The sequence below is a fragment of the Sesamum indicum genome, linkage group LG5 (assembly GCF_026168435.1).
Source record: "Sesamum indicum cultivar Baizhima isolate 11 linkage group LG5, ASM2616843v1, whole genome shotgun sequence".
In the NCBI taxonomy this organism is placed as follows: Eukaryota; Viridiplantae; Streptophyta; class Magnoliopsida; order Lamiales; family Pedaliaceae; genus Sesamum; species Sesamum indicum.
The window spans coordinates 17,954,536-17,969,563 of record NC_142661.1 but is presented as its reverse complement, the minus strand read 5'-3'; the positions used below and the strand labels follow the sequence as shown (position 1 = coordinate 17,969,563).

Sequence of the window (15,028 nt, the reverse complement as noted above, 5' to 3'; positions counted from 1 at the left end):
ATTACACTCGATGCTTGTGCAAAATATAAAAAATAATACCATGTTTAATTATAAAGGCAAATTACAACAAACTCTTATTTCGTTTAAATTCTAACAAATGGAGTTTAAGTGTATACAATGAATTTGTGGAAGGTTGTTGGTGTAATTTTTAAAAAAAAATTGAGAAAAAGTGTGATTTCGTAAGTTTAATTGAAACATGGGTTCAATTTCTTTACCCAAATCCAACTATCAATGTATGAAAATCCACGTAGGACGAGGGGCAATTTTGTCACATCAGTCACACAATTTACAACGGATAGAATTTTGCAAGATGATTGGCAAGTGGCAACAAGGCTAACTTCCACCAACTACCAAAGGACCAAAATTGCCACCTGCCCCAATTCTTTGCTCATATCTTCAAATGTGAAAGAAAATATTTTCTGTTAATTACATATTGGACCCTTGATTATACATGTGATTTTCTTTTACCCCACTCTCCCCCAAATTGTAAAATAAAAAAAAAAAATCTTTAATTCCCTAAAATTAAGAGAATACAACAACTATCTATTTCATCTCATCTATGTCCATTGCAAATACAGATTCATCTTATTAAAGATTAATCAAACTTATTTTAAAAATAAATAAATAAACAACTACAAAAGTAATTGAAAATGACATTATCATTAAATGAAAACTATAATTTTGTATATAACAAAATAATTAGATAATTCAATTACGTTGTTTTAGGACCAATAAATTAACCGATTTATGTAATTTCTTTTTAAAAAAAAATAAAAGTTTAATACTTTATTTTAAATAAAATCAAAATTTTAACTTTAATATTTTCTGAAATCATTTAAAAAAGATTTTCATAATTGAAGGGAAGAAAGTTGAGGTTAAAAGAAGAAAGAGAGAAAGAAGGAAGATAAAGAGAGAGAGACGTTCCGTTGTTGTTGTTTGTGTAATATTGGCAATCCCACGGTTGAGAGGACAAGAGAGGAGGAAGAACACATCAATACCCTCTTCTCTCTCTTGGATCTCTTCTCTTCCTGTAGAGATTTGATCGGCCATTGATGTTGCATGGTATCATTCGCTGCATTTACCTTGAATGGAAAGCATAAGAAAGGCTTATGGGGCTCTTAAGGACTCCACCAAGGTTGGCCTAGCTAAGGTCAATAGCGATTTCAAGGTTTGTGTTTTTTTGTTTTTCTTGTCCCATGAATGCAAACTTATTATCTTTTGGTGCATTTTCTTTCATTTTTTGGTTTCTGGGACGTGTAGTAAATTGCGTTCATGGGATTTCTTGATCGAGATTTTCGTGCGGGTTGGTCTTATGGATGTGATTGTTGTTTTTGGTTGCGTTTGGGGCTAAATGTGCTTTGTTTTTATTGCAAGGAATTGGACATTGCAATTGTCAAGGCCACCAACCATGTAGAATGTCCGCCCAAGGAACGACATGTTAGAAGTGAGTGCAGTTTCGTTGATTTTAGGGGTCATGTTTGGGGTTTTGGAACAACTATGTTGGTAATTTTGAGGATTTTCTGTTTGTGTGGATCGCCCCTTTGGCAGAAGACTAGACTTAGCTTGTTTCCATTCAGTTTGACGTTTTGGAATTCTCATGATTTTCTTGTCTATTTTCGGACAGAGATATTTGCAGCGGTAGCGATATCATGTCCAAGAGCTGATGTTGGCTATTGCATTCATGCGCTTTCCAGAAGATTGGCAAAGACACGCAGCTGGATTGTAAAGTCTACCTAGTCGTTTTACTTTCATGCTTTGTTTTTCCTTCTGTATCAATATGAAACCAATCTTCATGTGTGCCCTTTTTCCCAAAATTGTAGTGATCAATGCATTTTTTTGTTCGAGCAAATGTTGAATATGTGTGACTATAGTTCTTTAACCTATAGACTAAAGGTGTGAGGAATTATCTCAATAACGTGGTTAAGGGAGAGTTTGATTGCTGGTGAATTATATGCATATGCTGACATTTGTATCGGTGACTACTATGGCATTGAGATTGAATCCCTAACGATCAACCGAATAATTTCAGGTTGCAATAAAGACTTTGATAGTTTTTCATAGGGTTTTAAGAGAAGGTGATCCGAGCTTCAGAGAAGAGTTAAGGCACTTCTCCAGAAGAGGAAATATATTCCAAGTAGCCAATTTCAGGGATGATTCAGGTCCTCTAGGTAAATCTTTTTTCTCAATGGGGCAACTTTGCTTTAGTTCGATCTCTTTAGCCCTTTTCATGTTGTCCACATATGAAAAAAGTTACATCTTAAAAATCAAATTTGGAATGGAGTGACATTTTCTTTTTTAAAATTTAGATGGTTTATATGCAGCTTGGGAATGCTCTGCTTGGGTCCGAACGTATGCACTCTATCTGGAGGAAAGACTTGAATGTTTTAGGAACATTCACTATGATATAGAGGCAGATAAAGTACCAAAATCAGCTCCTGGAGAATCTAAGGTATGGTTTCTTCCTTCCTTTTGTATTCGACTTCTTTTTTCTAAATTTTATTCTTTAAAGCATTAAGAGTACAAATCAAGTGGTATTTACTGCATCAGACAAACAGTAAACCAAAAACGTTGAGTACGGAAGAACTGTTGGAGCAGATACCTACATTGCAGCAGCTTCTATATCGCCTTGTTTGTTGCCAGGTAATAAATCATATTTCTGTGGATTAACTTGTTAGCAGGTACTAAGGTTGCATACCTGAACTCTCCGTTTAGTATTCATCTTTATGTGCTCCTTGCCCTACACATTTGTTATCTTAATATGATATATTATGGGTCCAAAATTTGGCAGCCTGAAGGAGGAGCCTGCCACAACTTTCTCATCCAGTACGCCTTGGCCCTGGTATGAAAAATTACCTATGTGCAAGACTATTGATTTTAAAAGTTTCTGATAAAGTACAATAATCATCTGGATTTTCTGAAAGCCAGTTTTCTTAAGTTGACATTTGTACAATGATGCAGGTCGTGAAAGAGAGCTTTAAAGTATATTGTGCCATCAATGATGGGATAATTAATCTGGTAGACATGGTATGATCATCAAAGCAACTTTTCGACATCTTTACTGTATTAAAAATCTACCAAGTCAGAGATAACTTATTTTTTCTTTTACAGTTTTTTGAAATGCCCAAACACGATGCGGTTAGAGCTCTTAATATTTACAAAAAAGCAGCACGACAGGTAGATATCTTCATCTCATGTCATGATCAAGAATAACTCAATATACAGATAAAAGTGCCAATAGACCTGATAACTGACCTCTCTGTTCTTTTTCATAATCCATGGCTTGTGTAGGCAGATCATCTAGCTGATTTTTATGGCTTCTGCAGAACTTTGGATCTTGCTCAGACATTTCAGTTCCCTACATTGAGACAGGTTTTTTACCTTCATATTTCAGTGTCATAATAGTTCTGTTGACAGATGGCTTTTGTGGTTCTTTTTCTAATTCCTTCTTGTAATCCCCAGCCTCCTCCCTCATTTCTTGCAACTATGGAGGAATACATAAAGGAAGCACCCCAGGCAGGTTCTGTGTCACAGAAGAAACTGGTAAGAAGATCACCCTAGTTCTCTTTCTTTTTCATTGTATATATGGTTCTATTCTTATCATTTCCGACCACCGATAAATGCAAATCTTAATCTTAAAGTGTTTTAATTGCTTTCTAGTGCTACATTTGGTTTTGGGTAATTTTAAGAAGAATACTTTAGTTACTTCATGTGATAGTACCCTCTGTTTTATTTGTTCATTCTTTTCCCTCTCTTCCATTTCCTTTCCATAATCAAAGATCCAAACATAGAGTAGATTTGCTTATACGAGTTTGCTATACATTTCTTGAATTCTGTTCTCTATTTTTGGATTCAACTGCTGAAAGAAATGCACGCGTCAAGCAAAAAGAGACCTTCTCAATTGTTCTGGAGTTATCAATGACTGAGATGTTATTTCAGAAGCCTAGAAACATAACATGCTGTACAGCATTCAAAATATCCACCTTTTCCATCTTCTCCTCTTGATATTGCAAGTTTTTGGTTTGAGCAGGTTCAACCTGCAACACAGACTATTGGTTGACATGCCATTTAAGAATATTTACAATGGTTACTGTTATAATAGGAGCTTCAGGAGAAGAAAGAAGAACCAGAAGAGCCTAAAGAACAAGCTCAACAAGAGAATGAAAAAAAAGTCAAAGAAGGTGAAAACGGAAAAAGGACTGATCATTTACAAGAGGAACCTGCATCTCAGACTAAAGAAGTTAACCAACCACCAGCCTCTGCTGCAGAGCCTGTTGATCTTCTTGTAAGTTCTCCTCTCCTACGTTCCACTTTTCCAGTTGGAAGCCCTAGTAAAGTGCTTTCTTTAGCTTACATCTTTTACGCCAATCTTCTGCAGGATTTCGACGACGTAAATCCAAATGCCGTGCAATTAGAGGAAAGCAACGCATTGGCCCTTGCAATTATTCAACCTGGTAAATCACTCTTCTGCATTTGAACAATCTCGAATTTGGGCTTCATTCCGAAGTGTAAAAATATTTTTCCTGGATCAGTACATGTTACTTATATCATGTTAAGAGATGGTTAATTTCTTCTGCAGACAATAATCCAGCCCCAACTAACAATGCATTAACCGATGTCGGTAACGTTTCTGGATGGGAGTTGGCACTAGTGACGGCACCAAGCCACATTAGTAAACCTCAAGTATCAGAAACCAAAATGGTTTGTCCTTTCACTTGAATTTAACTTTTGCATATTGCATGTGATTCCTACTTTTGCCAGAAGTAAAAAATTTGTCTCACAGATCATTGAGAAAATTTGCTGTTTGATTACGTGGAAACACAGAGGTGAGGTTTTTGTAGTTTCAAAAGGTGGTGGAGATAGTCCATAAATTATACAAAGAAGCGGTTATTATAATTAACCCCTTGGATTTTGTTTGGAAGTGAGAATACATCTTGGATTAGTTACTAACTATGGAATACAAATGGCTATACACTAAAGTTTCCCCTGAAAATCCCTCATTTGTTGCGCCACCATTCATATCCTGCTCAGATGCGTATAATATACCCATTTTTGTATCAGGCCGGGGGCTTTGACAAGTCGTTGCTTGATAGCTTGTACGAAGATGACGTTTCCCGGAGACAACTACAGCTGCATGCCTCTGGCTACAGCGCAGGCCTCGGTTTTGAAACAACGGGAACAATTTCGTTCCATCAACCTGATCCCTTCAGCATGTCAAACAACTTCGCACCTCCAACGAACGTGCAGATGTCCACAATGATGCCGCAGCAACAGCAGATGATGATGCAGCAGCAAATGCTGGTGCACCAACAGCAAATGCAAATGCAGTATCACCAGCAACAGCAGATGCCAATGCAGCAACATAATATGATGATGATGATGGTCCCTCATAACCCATATGCACCTCAGTTTCCTCAACAGCAAATGTCTCAGATGCGGTCTACAAATCCATTTGCCGATGATCCCTTTAGCTTTGCGCAGAGTGCAATGCCACCGCAGGGAAACCATACCATACTTTAGACTACTTTAAGGTCAAGTTTTACATGTTTATATTGACTCCTTTAAGGTAAAAGTTTCACATGTTTATTCATTTCAAGTTTGTAACATAGACTAACATTAGGAAGAAATGTGTTTCTTGTCTTTGCTTTCATGAGATCCATATATTACCAGGATCTAACTACATATAGTAAAAGATTCATATGGTACTTGTATGAAAGTAAGCTTTGATCACACAGATCTGATCTAGCTAGCTCTGTTGCTAATTTAAATGGACATAATGTAAATATCTAATATATATATATATATACAATGTGTATTTTGTACGTACACACGGGTTATATCAAGCTTTTACCACTTAAATTAAATAGTCAATACCTTAATTTTGAAAGAAAAAAAATTAAGAATAATTCTTTTCATGTCCAATATGTTTGCTTTTTTGTTTTAACGATCTAGTATTTAAACTTTCTTTGAATTATTACCAAATTTGATACTATATGAGAATTTGATTTGAATATTACGTGCTATACTTGAAGTAATATGTGTTTATTGTAAAGAATTTAACAATTTTACATATATTTCATTGTTTGTAGCTATTAATTCTTTTTCTAGATGAAACAATTATGATATATATTATGCATCGAATCTAAAATTGTTCAAGTGTAAATTAATACTACGTTTAAGTTGATCAATTATATCAATAATTGTTTAAACTAAAATATACATATACTAGAAAAGTTAATAAAAAGTTTTAAAACTATTGGAGCAATAAATTAAACCACCATATTTACAAAAATCAAATTCTTTAATTATAAGACAATTTGATTATTTCTTGACCCGCATTGCCAATACAACCAGGATCCAAGTCCAAGACCCGAGAAACCATGGATTGACCGTCAACTCAAACCCATCGCCAACCGGAACCTTCCCCCAACACTTTTATCCACATTCCATTCCAATCCATAGACACGCACTGCACACTCCCATCTGATCTCTCACAAGAACCCATTTTTCCCCGATTTCTCTGTCTAATTCTCTCTCTAGATTTCATCAGCTGATGGCCATGTCTGGAATTCTCTCTCGATCGCTGTCCCGTGCCTCCCTCCGCCCGCCACCGCCTCTAGTCAGCCACCACCGCCACCGCTCCAACAAGACCCACCACGCTCAGTTCATGGAAGTGGAGGTGGATCAGGCGTCTTCATCGCAGCCTGATTCTCCGGAGGCAGCCACCGAGGTCGTTACACTCGGTTTCAAGAAGCTCGAGGACGCCATCCACAGCATGATTGTCCGCCGCGCCGCACCAGATTGGCTCCCCTTCCTCCCTGGCTCCTCCTATTGGGTCCCACCCAGCGCCTCCCCTAGGCGCTCTGGCCATACTGCCAGCAGCATGGTTGAGTTCGTCGAAAAATTAGCTTCTTCACGGGTGGCAAGGAAGCGGAGTTTGCCGCTCGATTGGTTATTGGACGATGAAGATATGGCCTCTGTGTCTGCCAAGGGCTGGCCTTCCTCTGTGTTTTATGTCGAAGGTAATCAAGTAAATTGCGGGTCCATGAGTTGGCGTGTGTGCGTTTTCGTTTATGTTTGAGTAGAAATGGATGCATGAGATGATTGAAGTGTAATCCTCGTCGCGATCTGCAAAGGTAACTTTGCTTTGTTCGTTCTCGAGATCTAGACTGGAAGATAAATAGTGAATTGTTATTAGAATTAATTAGCCACTTATATAATTTCTAAAAAAGTTTAGAATTTCACTTCTCTTTCATAAATTGGTTCTTTTTCATTTTATTGTTCTTTTCCCTTCTTTTTGGTTCTTGGGAGTGATGGGGTGGGAGAATTTGTAGCTAGTTGTAAAATTCAATAATGAGAGTTACACTTATTTTATTTAAATTGGTGTTCTCAAAATTGCAGCCTCTCAATGATCTTATTGATCAGCAGGAGTTGTTGATATTTCGGGTATGAAAAGGATTTAGTGTTCCATTATTATGACAACTTGATAGATTTGTTCTGGGAGGTTTTGATTTCTGAGGACGGACACAATCAGATAGCGAAAAAGATCATTCAGTGACATGTCTGCAAGAGTTTTGAGATGGTAAGCAGGAGGTTAGGCGAGGCTTGCGGAGTTTACAAAGAGGGTTCAGATACTTTGACCTTCTGATATATTACTCAGAGTATGGGCTGCTGCAAAATACATTTGCACTGTTCTGATTTGATAAAGGCATTTTGGATCTTTTGTTGCAATTTGTGTTTCATATCGTATTCCATTTGACATGTGAACTGAAGTAGATTATGTACATTGTAACTGTACATTAAGGATATACTTTCACGAGCGAAATAGAATAAAGAATGAATACAAAATTTCAACGAAATTCCAGATTGCATGGGAGATGAAAAATGATTTATTCTTCTATTAAGAGGAGGGAATCAGAGTCAGCATTTGAAGATTTCCATTATCGAATTTAATACTTGAGCTTCTGAACCATCTTTGCCTTTTCATTTGTTGCATTTGCTCAATGTGCTGTACTTTAGCTTTATCAATAAAGTTATATGGGCTTTCTGCTTTTGGTTGAAGATTGTAGTTAATCCTGTTGATTGCAGGAACATGCAATATGCTCATTTGTGTGTATCTCCCACTTGTATTTTCCCAAAAATCTCCATATTTGCAATTTTCTACTTACAAAATAATTGAATAGGATTCTAGTTTCTAAAAGAAAATTGCAAGAGGAAATGTAAAAGGCCAGATAAGAGCTCACATTCTGCGATAATTGTACATATTTTGATGTATGCCGGTTCACATTGCAGTGACTCCCCCAATAGAACCTGCTCCAGTGGTTGAAGTGGAGGTGAACACACTGGATTGTGAAGACCAAGCCGAAGACACATCTAACTCGAGGATGACCAAGGATGATGATGACTTACATTAAAATCTCATCCAGGGTAACTAAATAACCTTTCGAACAAATTTGTGGTTGTAATATCATTGTCAAGATAAATTGCAAATACACATCTTTTCAATTCTGGTGCAGATTCAGACTCGAAAAGCCTGAAATTTTCATTCTTTATCATTGAATTATAAATTATTTCATCTGCAAGGTTTTCGCAACTTCTCTATATATACATATATATAGGTATCCGACTCCGGAAAACTAAGTTATGATTTTCTGGCTGGAGGTTCTATATTTTTTTGTTTTTCGCCTCTCCCTAAAATTGTTTTATTTTACAGGGTTTTCACCAATGTAGATATGTAGAGCATGGCTAAGGTAAGAGAAGTCGGCATGAAGAGAAAAAGATCAACAAGTTGAGTTTGTACAGATGGATTCTTGATAGAGTGACTGCCTGAGATCTAACATGGTTCTCTCAATCATGATGTCCAATTGAGAATGTGTTCACATATTTATGTTGTTTTAGCCAACAGTTGTAGTTTCTTTTGTATGGTTGAAATAATTAATAAGTTGATCAAATTAATCCCAATGCACATTTCTTACTTGAATGAAAGGTCCCATCATTTTGTTGCCTATGAATGTATGTTGATGTATTCTCTTCTATTCCATATGCAGCATTGGGGACCAAAAAAATACAAGAAATGTAAATAGAAAACACTCAGAATGCTTGCTACATCACTGAAATTGCAAAAAACACTTCTTACAAACTATATAAAACTGTGTATATACCGATGGTTGTGATTTTCTTTTCATTATCATAAAGAATTTATACATACATAATTGTGATTGTTTTTCATATGTAGATAAATTCATCGAGTATTATGACCAGAGCATATTTCACTCATACGTAAGGTTTAATTGGTTATTTATTGAAATCAATGAAATTTTATTATAATCTGCAATTGTATAATAAATTATCTAAATTTAAAGTTAAGTATGATAATCATTTTTTTGAAATTAATTTCTCATATTCAATGATGTAACCAATGGATCAAATTGGGATAATCGATCATTTTCTAAATTCAATATCTTCTTTGTTTTCTTTGTTAGTTGTTAATGAAAAATCATGCCATAAAATCAGAAAATCAATTCCATAATTTCCAACCTATATATTATTATAGCTTGTGAAATAGGGTTTTCTTTTTCCCCCTCCCAATCGATAATGAGAAATTGGTTTGACTAAAAGCACAAAAAGCACACCCCTTGCTTGGAGTATTATACGTTCCCCTTTATTCATTGTACGTTTTCTACGGGGGACAACCAATCACACGGATTGCATTCGTGGCACGACCTTATTGGCTGTGGTGCAGAACAACACGTATAGCTTATACCCCTCTTTTTGAAAAGAAAGAAAATAAAAGGAATTATTCTGCTATGTACATATATATATATGTATATATGTATTTGTAACACAAGAATTGGGGATACAATTGAGTATCGTTGTCAATCTGGAGGACAGCTCTGTGGATCTTCCAAGTGAAATGGCGGAAAGACCCGGAATTCAGCCTTCAACCTCATCTTCCGATCATTCTTCTTCGCAAGACTCGCCCAAAAAGCAAACCCAGGTCATTGCTTATGTTGTTCGCCGTAATTATCTAAGTTGATTTAGTTGTATCTCTATTTCTGTGTTCAAAGCTTAAGGATGTATGGATAATGTGTTGTTTTGACGTCGGTTTTGGTAATATGTGGGTATTTTGGCCCTTCCGATTTGGCTTTTCATTTTTCGTTTTTCCTGTGGTATATTTTGGTGTGATTGTTAATTCACTATCAAGATTAAGCTATCCCAAAAAATAAAAAGAAAAGGGAATCATTATCAAGATCTTTTTTTTTTTTTTATGTGGGACTGTGATATTTTAAGTAATATGTTTTCCTTATCTTCACCTATATATGTGGGTCGTTTAGGGATGTGTTATCATCCATTTACGTTATCTTTGTCATATTTAATAGTTTTCAGCTGGGAATAACTCTTTTGATGAGAAGGTCTCAATGATTCAGAATTTTTCTCTCTCAGTATTATCAGAATTATGATTTGTTTTTGCTTATCGAAGTTTCCTTTTGGGGAAGTTGAATATGGGATGAAGATTTGATGTTTTGACGGTACGGGTTTAGATATTAAATGTTGATGGAGGATGCATGTATCAGATGGGCAGAGAAAGAAGAAAACACCTGTGCAGGGAGGTTTAAGTATGCTTCTTGCCCCCAAAAAGAAAAAACAAAATCAAAGAAAAAACAACAAGAAGTTACATGCATTCACAGCTTTCACTTGAAAAATGTTATATACAAAGGGAAACTGTGGAGAACATACTTTTAAGTTGGTTGTATGTGTGTTTCTGTTGGAGAAATCTTAAAGATAGACATTGTTGAAGATGTGTTTTTTCACGTTGACTTGGTGTTCAGAAATGCCAGTAACGCCTCAGTTTTTATTTCATCACGATAAAATTACACAGAGAAAGTAAAAGTATTATGTTTTTAGTTGGTGAACTGTTGCTCATGTTGATAATATCCATCTAGTGCATGAAAGGTGCTTGTACTATCGAGTAAAACTTATGTGTTCTTGGCTTTACCTCAAATAGTCAAATAGTTGAACAATCATGAACATTTATGGATATGCCAGTTCATGAGTTTATTCAACTATTATCAGCAGTAAAAGCTTATGCACGGATCTTAAAGTGTTTAGGATTGAGAATATGGCTTCTCAAACGGACTTTTACTGAAAAAGCAATAAATGTTACCATGATTTTTCAGATGTTGAATGATGTTATACAGCCGCATTTAGGGATCAGAATAATTATTCTTTACCTCCAATAGAGGTGGTATATTCAATCGACATAGTTCCTGTTTTTGATAGCTTGAGCTCCACCAATTGGTCAGAAGGTTTAGATCATGCTGTTTATGAAACTTCCTACCAGCCGGACAAAGAACTTGTGAATCAACAAATTGAAGGAATCCGACCATGCAGAATTCTTTTACCAATTAAAATAATACCAGTATCCCAATAAACAATTGAAGTAATCAACAAATTATACTGCCAGCTGCGAATGCCCAGACTAAATGAATGTTCGGATCATGTAAAACACCACTTTTCCCCTTCTTGTCTGTATGAACTTATACAATGTGTTCAACTGTTCAATAAACATGTTGATTTTTTAAAGTGGACTTTTAACTTTTTCACTGATGGTCCTTGCGAGGTTGTCGATATCCTCATCAGTAAAAGAAACAACCATAATCATGTTTTGCGACCATAGAAAGTGTGCATGAATGCTTTAAAACTATTATCATCTTTTCCAGTGAAAAAAAACATTACGCAGACATTTTCCTTATATCTGAATTCTGGTCTATGCTGTGCAATTCTATTACAGGCTCCCACATTTGCCAGCTTGAAATCAGCAAATGGAAATATCCCGACATTCCCAATCATGTACCCAGCTCTTGTTCCTGGGTTGTTCCCTCCACACCAGGACCAAGAACAGATCAATCGTGGGCCCGGCCTATATGCTGTTCCAGTTCTTCCGTATATGCAACCTATCGCTGGGTTACCTCCCAATACTCTTATCCCTTTTACCTACAACATACCTACGTAAGTGTTCCTGCATTTTAACATGACCGTAGGAATCAATAATGTGCCTTATTTTAGTAATTTAATTATCATTTATCTTGTACCTGAGTAAGGTCATTTGTTGCCTCTTTTACTGGTGACAGCAATTCCATAACTAGACCATCCGACCTGAAGCTCATTATTTTCTTATTTGCTGTGCATCACTTGTGAAATGTACTTTTGCATTTTGGAAAAAGTACGAGGAAAAAGGGTCGTGCTTTGTGATGGTACAATGATACTACTCTTAAACAGTCAATATTTGCTATTTTTTTGTTGTATCTATGTCTAATTGCATCTCTTGTGTTTGTGTAAGACTAAGCACAGTTAGCTAGTTTAACTGGATAAGCACTGATAAGATGGATGCTGTTCTAGCGAATTTCTTTCCTATGCTCTTTTTTCTTTTGTGTTTTTTTCCATTTGAGCTCCAAATATACATCCAGTTGTTGGATGTTGTTGACTAAACATAACTATCCATCATATAATGGGCATTAAGTTATATAGAGTGGCTCACTCATTTCATCTCTTTTTGCATTGTATCCTTGTGCTGTCATCAGCGAGCATAGCTCTGCACAGGTCAGAGGGGTCGGAGGTGAGCATGGACAACCAGGGGAGCAACCACAACAGCAACCTGAAGCTGGACCTCAGAGACAAGTTGTTGTTCGGAGGTTTCAGATTGCCATACAGCTTGATTTACTGCTTATCTTGAAGCTGGCAGCGGTTATTTTCTTGTTTAACCAAGACGGATCTAGACAGAGGCTTACTCTGCTTGTGTTTTTTGCTTCACTTGTTTACCTGTAAGTAATTTATAGTCTTTGCCAGTTACCCTCTGGCAAGTTTGAGAACAAAATTACTTCATATGCTCCTTTTCTTTATGCCCTTATCTTGAAATTTGCATTGTTCAGATGCTCCTGTTTGCTCTATGCCCGCTTGCCTGTCTATATTGAAATTTGCTGCTTTACTTACTCCTATTAGCTGATGCAGATACCAAACTGGAGCTCTTGCACCCGTGATTCGATGGCTTTCACAAGGAATGCGAAGGGCAGCTGCGCCACCTCAACCACCGAGGCCTCCTGTTAGGGCGGACAATTTACCTGTTGCTGGGGGACAAGGAAATGAAAATGGTGGTTTAGCAGGTAAACTCTCCAGTTCTCATTATAACTGACATAATGATACCTGGATGGAGGTTTGCTACTTCTGTCAAAAGCCTTGGTAATGCTTCAGTTGCTTAAACAAGGAGTGTTGAAAATACATAAAGGACCACAAATTCACACTCTTTTGTGTATGCTGTTCGACTTGTTTTCAAGACTTGCTACTTCAAATGGCCAATTTTGTTGTCCATGTGTGTCTCTTTTAGCCTTTTGTATAGTAATTTTTTTCCCACAGGACTCTTCTTTTCAAAGTTTTAAGGCAGCCAGCTGGCTGATTTGGTTGGAATCTAAGTGAAATGATTTGATCTCAAAGTCTGTCGCTTCTTTCCGTATGTGCAACAGCTGTTCCCTCCGGAAAGGAATTGGAACAACAAAGAGATACCAGGATGTAGTAGGAATTTATATTTGATGGCCAAATCCACGATATTATCTATTCAAAATATACTTTTGTTATCTAGCTTTTATTCCCAATGGAAAAATTGCTGTCAGTTTGATTAAATTGGATTTTGGTTTCCTGTTTTAGCAATTCTTTAGTTAGTAACATCACTCAACAGCTACCTCAGCAAGCAGTGTGCCTTTATATGGTATTTGAATATGATCAGTTATTATAACAGCAGTTTTGGAGTTTGGACCGAATGTGGAAAGTAGTAGACACATCACATGCTTGCTTGTAGGCCTATTTTTAACGTCCCTTGCTATATTTATTTATTTGAATGTCATCTTATGGAATTGCTTTACAATTGTGCTTCTTTACAATGCAATCTTTGGTTGGGCAGAGGGGCAACCAATAGGTGAGAATGAGAATCAGCAAGTCAACGATGGAAATAGGGCTATTGAGAATGAGCATGCAGCAGGCGAACCTGGGCAGGTCGAGGTTGGCAACCGCTGGTGGGGAATTGTAAAGGAGATCCAAATGATCGTCTTCGGTTTCATTACTTCTCTTCTCCCAGGCTTTCACAACATAGATTAGACTGTAAATAAAAGTTAAACCATCTTGGCAACTGAATCTGACAGGGCAGAGGCAGGACACGGATGCTTGGAAGATTAGTAACTTCCCTAGAAAAATTGCATGGATATGATTTTACACATTTTTATGATATCGATCTTAGTGCACAGGATTTTGTATTCTAAGTTTTTGACACAAGTGGTATTACATTTAACTACTGCTGTTTTGGCAACAGTAGATAAGAAAAGTTGGCTGGTAGTTTGGCAAAATTTACGTTGTGAAGCCTAGCTTTTTACTTTGATTAAAAATTGCAGCTATTGCTTTATGAATTGTCGTGCATGTTTGCAGCCTGGTCCGCGCACAACTAAGGTTAGAAATTTTATTTAAACTGCCACTTCATTTGCTGCCTTGTACACCGCTGGTCACTCCATGGAAGCTGGCCATGCCTGAAGTCATTTCCTTAACAGTGAGGAGGGGAATGCCAAGTGCAGGGTTAGTGAATAGAATGAAATCATAGAAAGGTAGTTGTACGGAATGTGCGTCAGGGATGGTTTACCTCCTTTCCAAAGAGAGCTAATGCCTGTTGTTGTTTCGACATTGCTTCGCACCCCAAAAGAAAAAAAAAGGAACTACTTTCGAGTTAAATTCTGAGATAAAGGCTTCTTTCATTTCTTGGAGAGAATTGGAAGTTCATTAAGTTTTATTTTCTGATATCAATATTTTTGCCCTAAGTCTTAATTCCAGCGGTTCAATTGTAAAGAGATCATCTTCGGATGTTTAGATGTCATTTTCAAAGTTCGAGAGAGTAGAGTGTAATTATGCTATTTTCCTTAGGGTTAACTGCAATCATCCGTAGGAATAGCTTGTATTATTATGTATTAAATTTCCAATGATAGAAAGGATTTACGCA

At 36.6% G+C, this 15,028-nt stretch overlaps 3 protein-coding genes across 5 annotated transcripts; all 3 read left to right on the top strand.

Moving 5' to 3' along the window:
- Window positions 1-1,078: 1,078 nt before the first annotated feature.
- LOC105161659 (putative clathrin assembly protein At5g57200) lies at window positions 1,079-5,795 on the top strand. Its single transcript, XM_011079426.3, has 15 exons — window positions 1,079-1,168; window positions 1,375-1,444; window positions 1,625-1,722; window positions 2,030-2,168; window positions 2,322-2,449; window positions 2,548-2,640; window positions 2,789-2,839; window positions 2,959-3,024; window positions 3,109-3,174; window positions 3,289-3,369; window positions 3,460-3,540; window positions 4,100-4,282; window positions 4,376-4,451; window positions 4,577-4,698; window positions 5,059-5,795. Exons 1-15 carry the CDS (start codon window positions 1,088-1,090, stop codon window positions 5,515-5,517), a joined length of 1,794 nt encoding a protein of 597 aa, XP_011077728.1. The 5' UTR covers window positions 1,079-1,087; the 3' UTR covers window positions 5,518-5,795.
- A 637-nt stretch (window positions 5,796-6,432) lies between these two features.
- Window positions 6,433-9,004, top strand: LOC105161658 (uncharacterized). 3 transcript variants are annotated; one of them, XR_016065434.1, is made up of 3 exons: window positions 6,433-7,019; window positions 7,399-7,658; window positions 8,290-8,362. XR_016065434.1 is itself a non-coding variant. In XM_011079425.3 (3 exons), exons 1-2 carry the CDS (start codon window positions 6,551-6,553, stop codon window positions 8,409-8,411), a joined length of 591 nt encoding a protein of 196 aa, XP_011077727.1. In that variant the 5' UTR covers window positions 6,436-6,550; the 3' UTR covers window positions 8,412-8,424; window positions 8,711-9,004. The 3 variants fall into 3 exon arrangements, 2 of the variants coding, with proteins under 2 accessions (XP_020549673.1, XP_011077727.1); XM_011079425.3 differs by lacking the exon at window positions 7,399-7,658 and adding an exon at window positions 8,711-9,004 and having other exon boundaries at window positions 6,436-7,019; window positions 8,290-8,424; XM_020694014.2 differs by lacking the exon at window positions 8,290-8,362 and having other exon boundaries at window positions 7,399-8,090.
- An 814-nt stretch (window positions 9,005-9,818) lies between these two features.
- Window positions 9,819-14,387, top strand: LOC105161789 (uncharacterized). Its single transcript, XM_011079603.3, has 5 exons — window positions 9,819-9,994; window positions 11,789-12,006; window positions 12,579-12,818; window positions 13,006-13,157; window positions 13,949-14,387. Exons 1-5 carry the CDS (start codon window positions 9,911-9,913, stop codon window positions 14,140-14,142), a joined length of 888 nt encoding a protein of 295 aa, XP_011077905.3. The 5' UTR covers window positions 9,819-9,910; the 3' UTR covers window positions 14,143-14,387.
- Window positions 14,388-15,028: the final 641 nt, after the last annotated feature.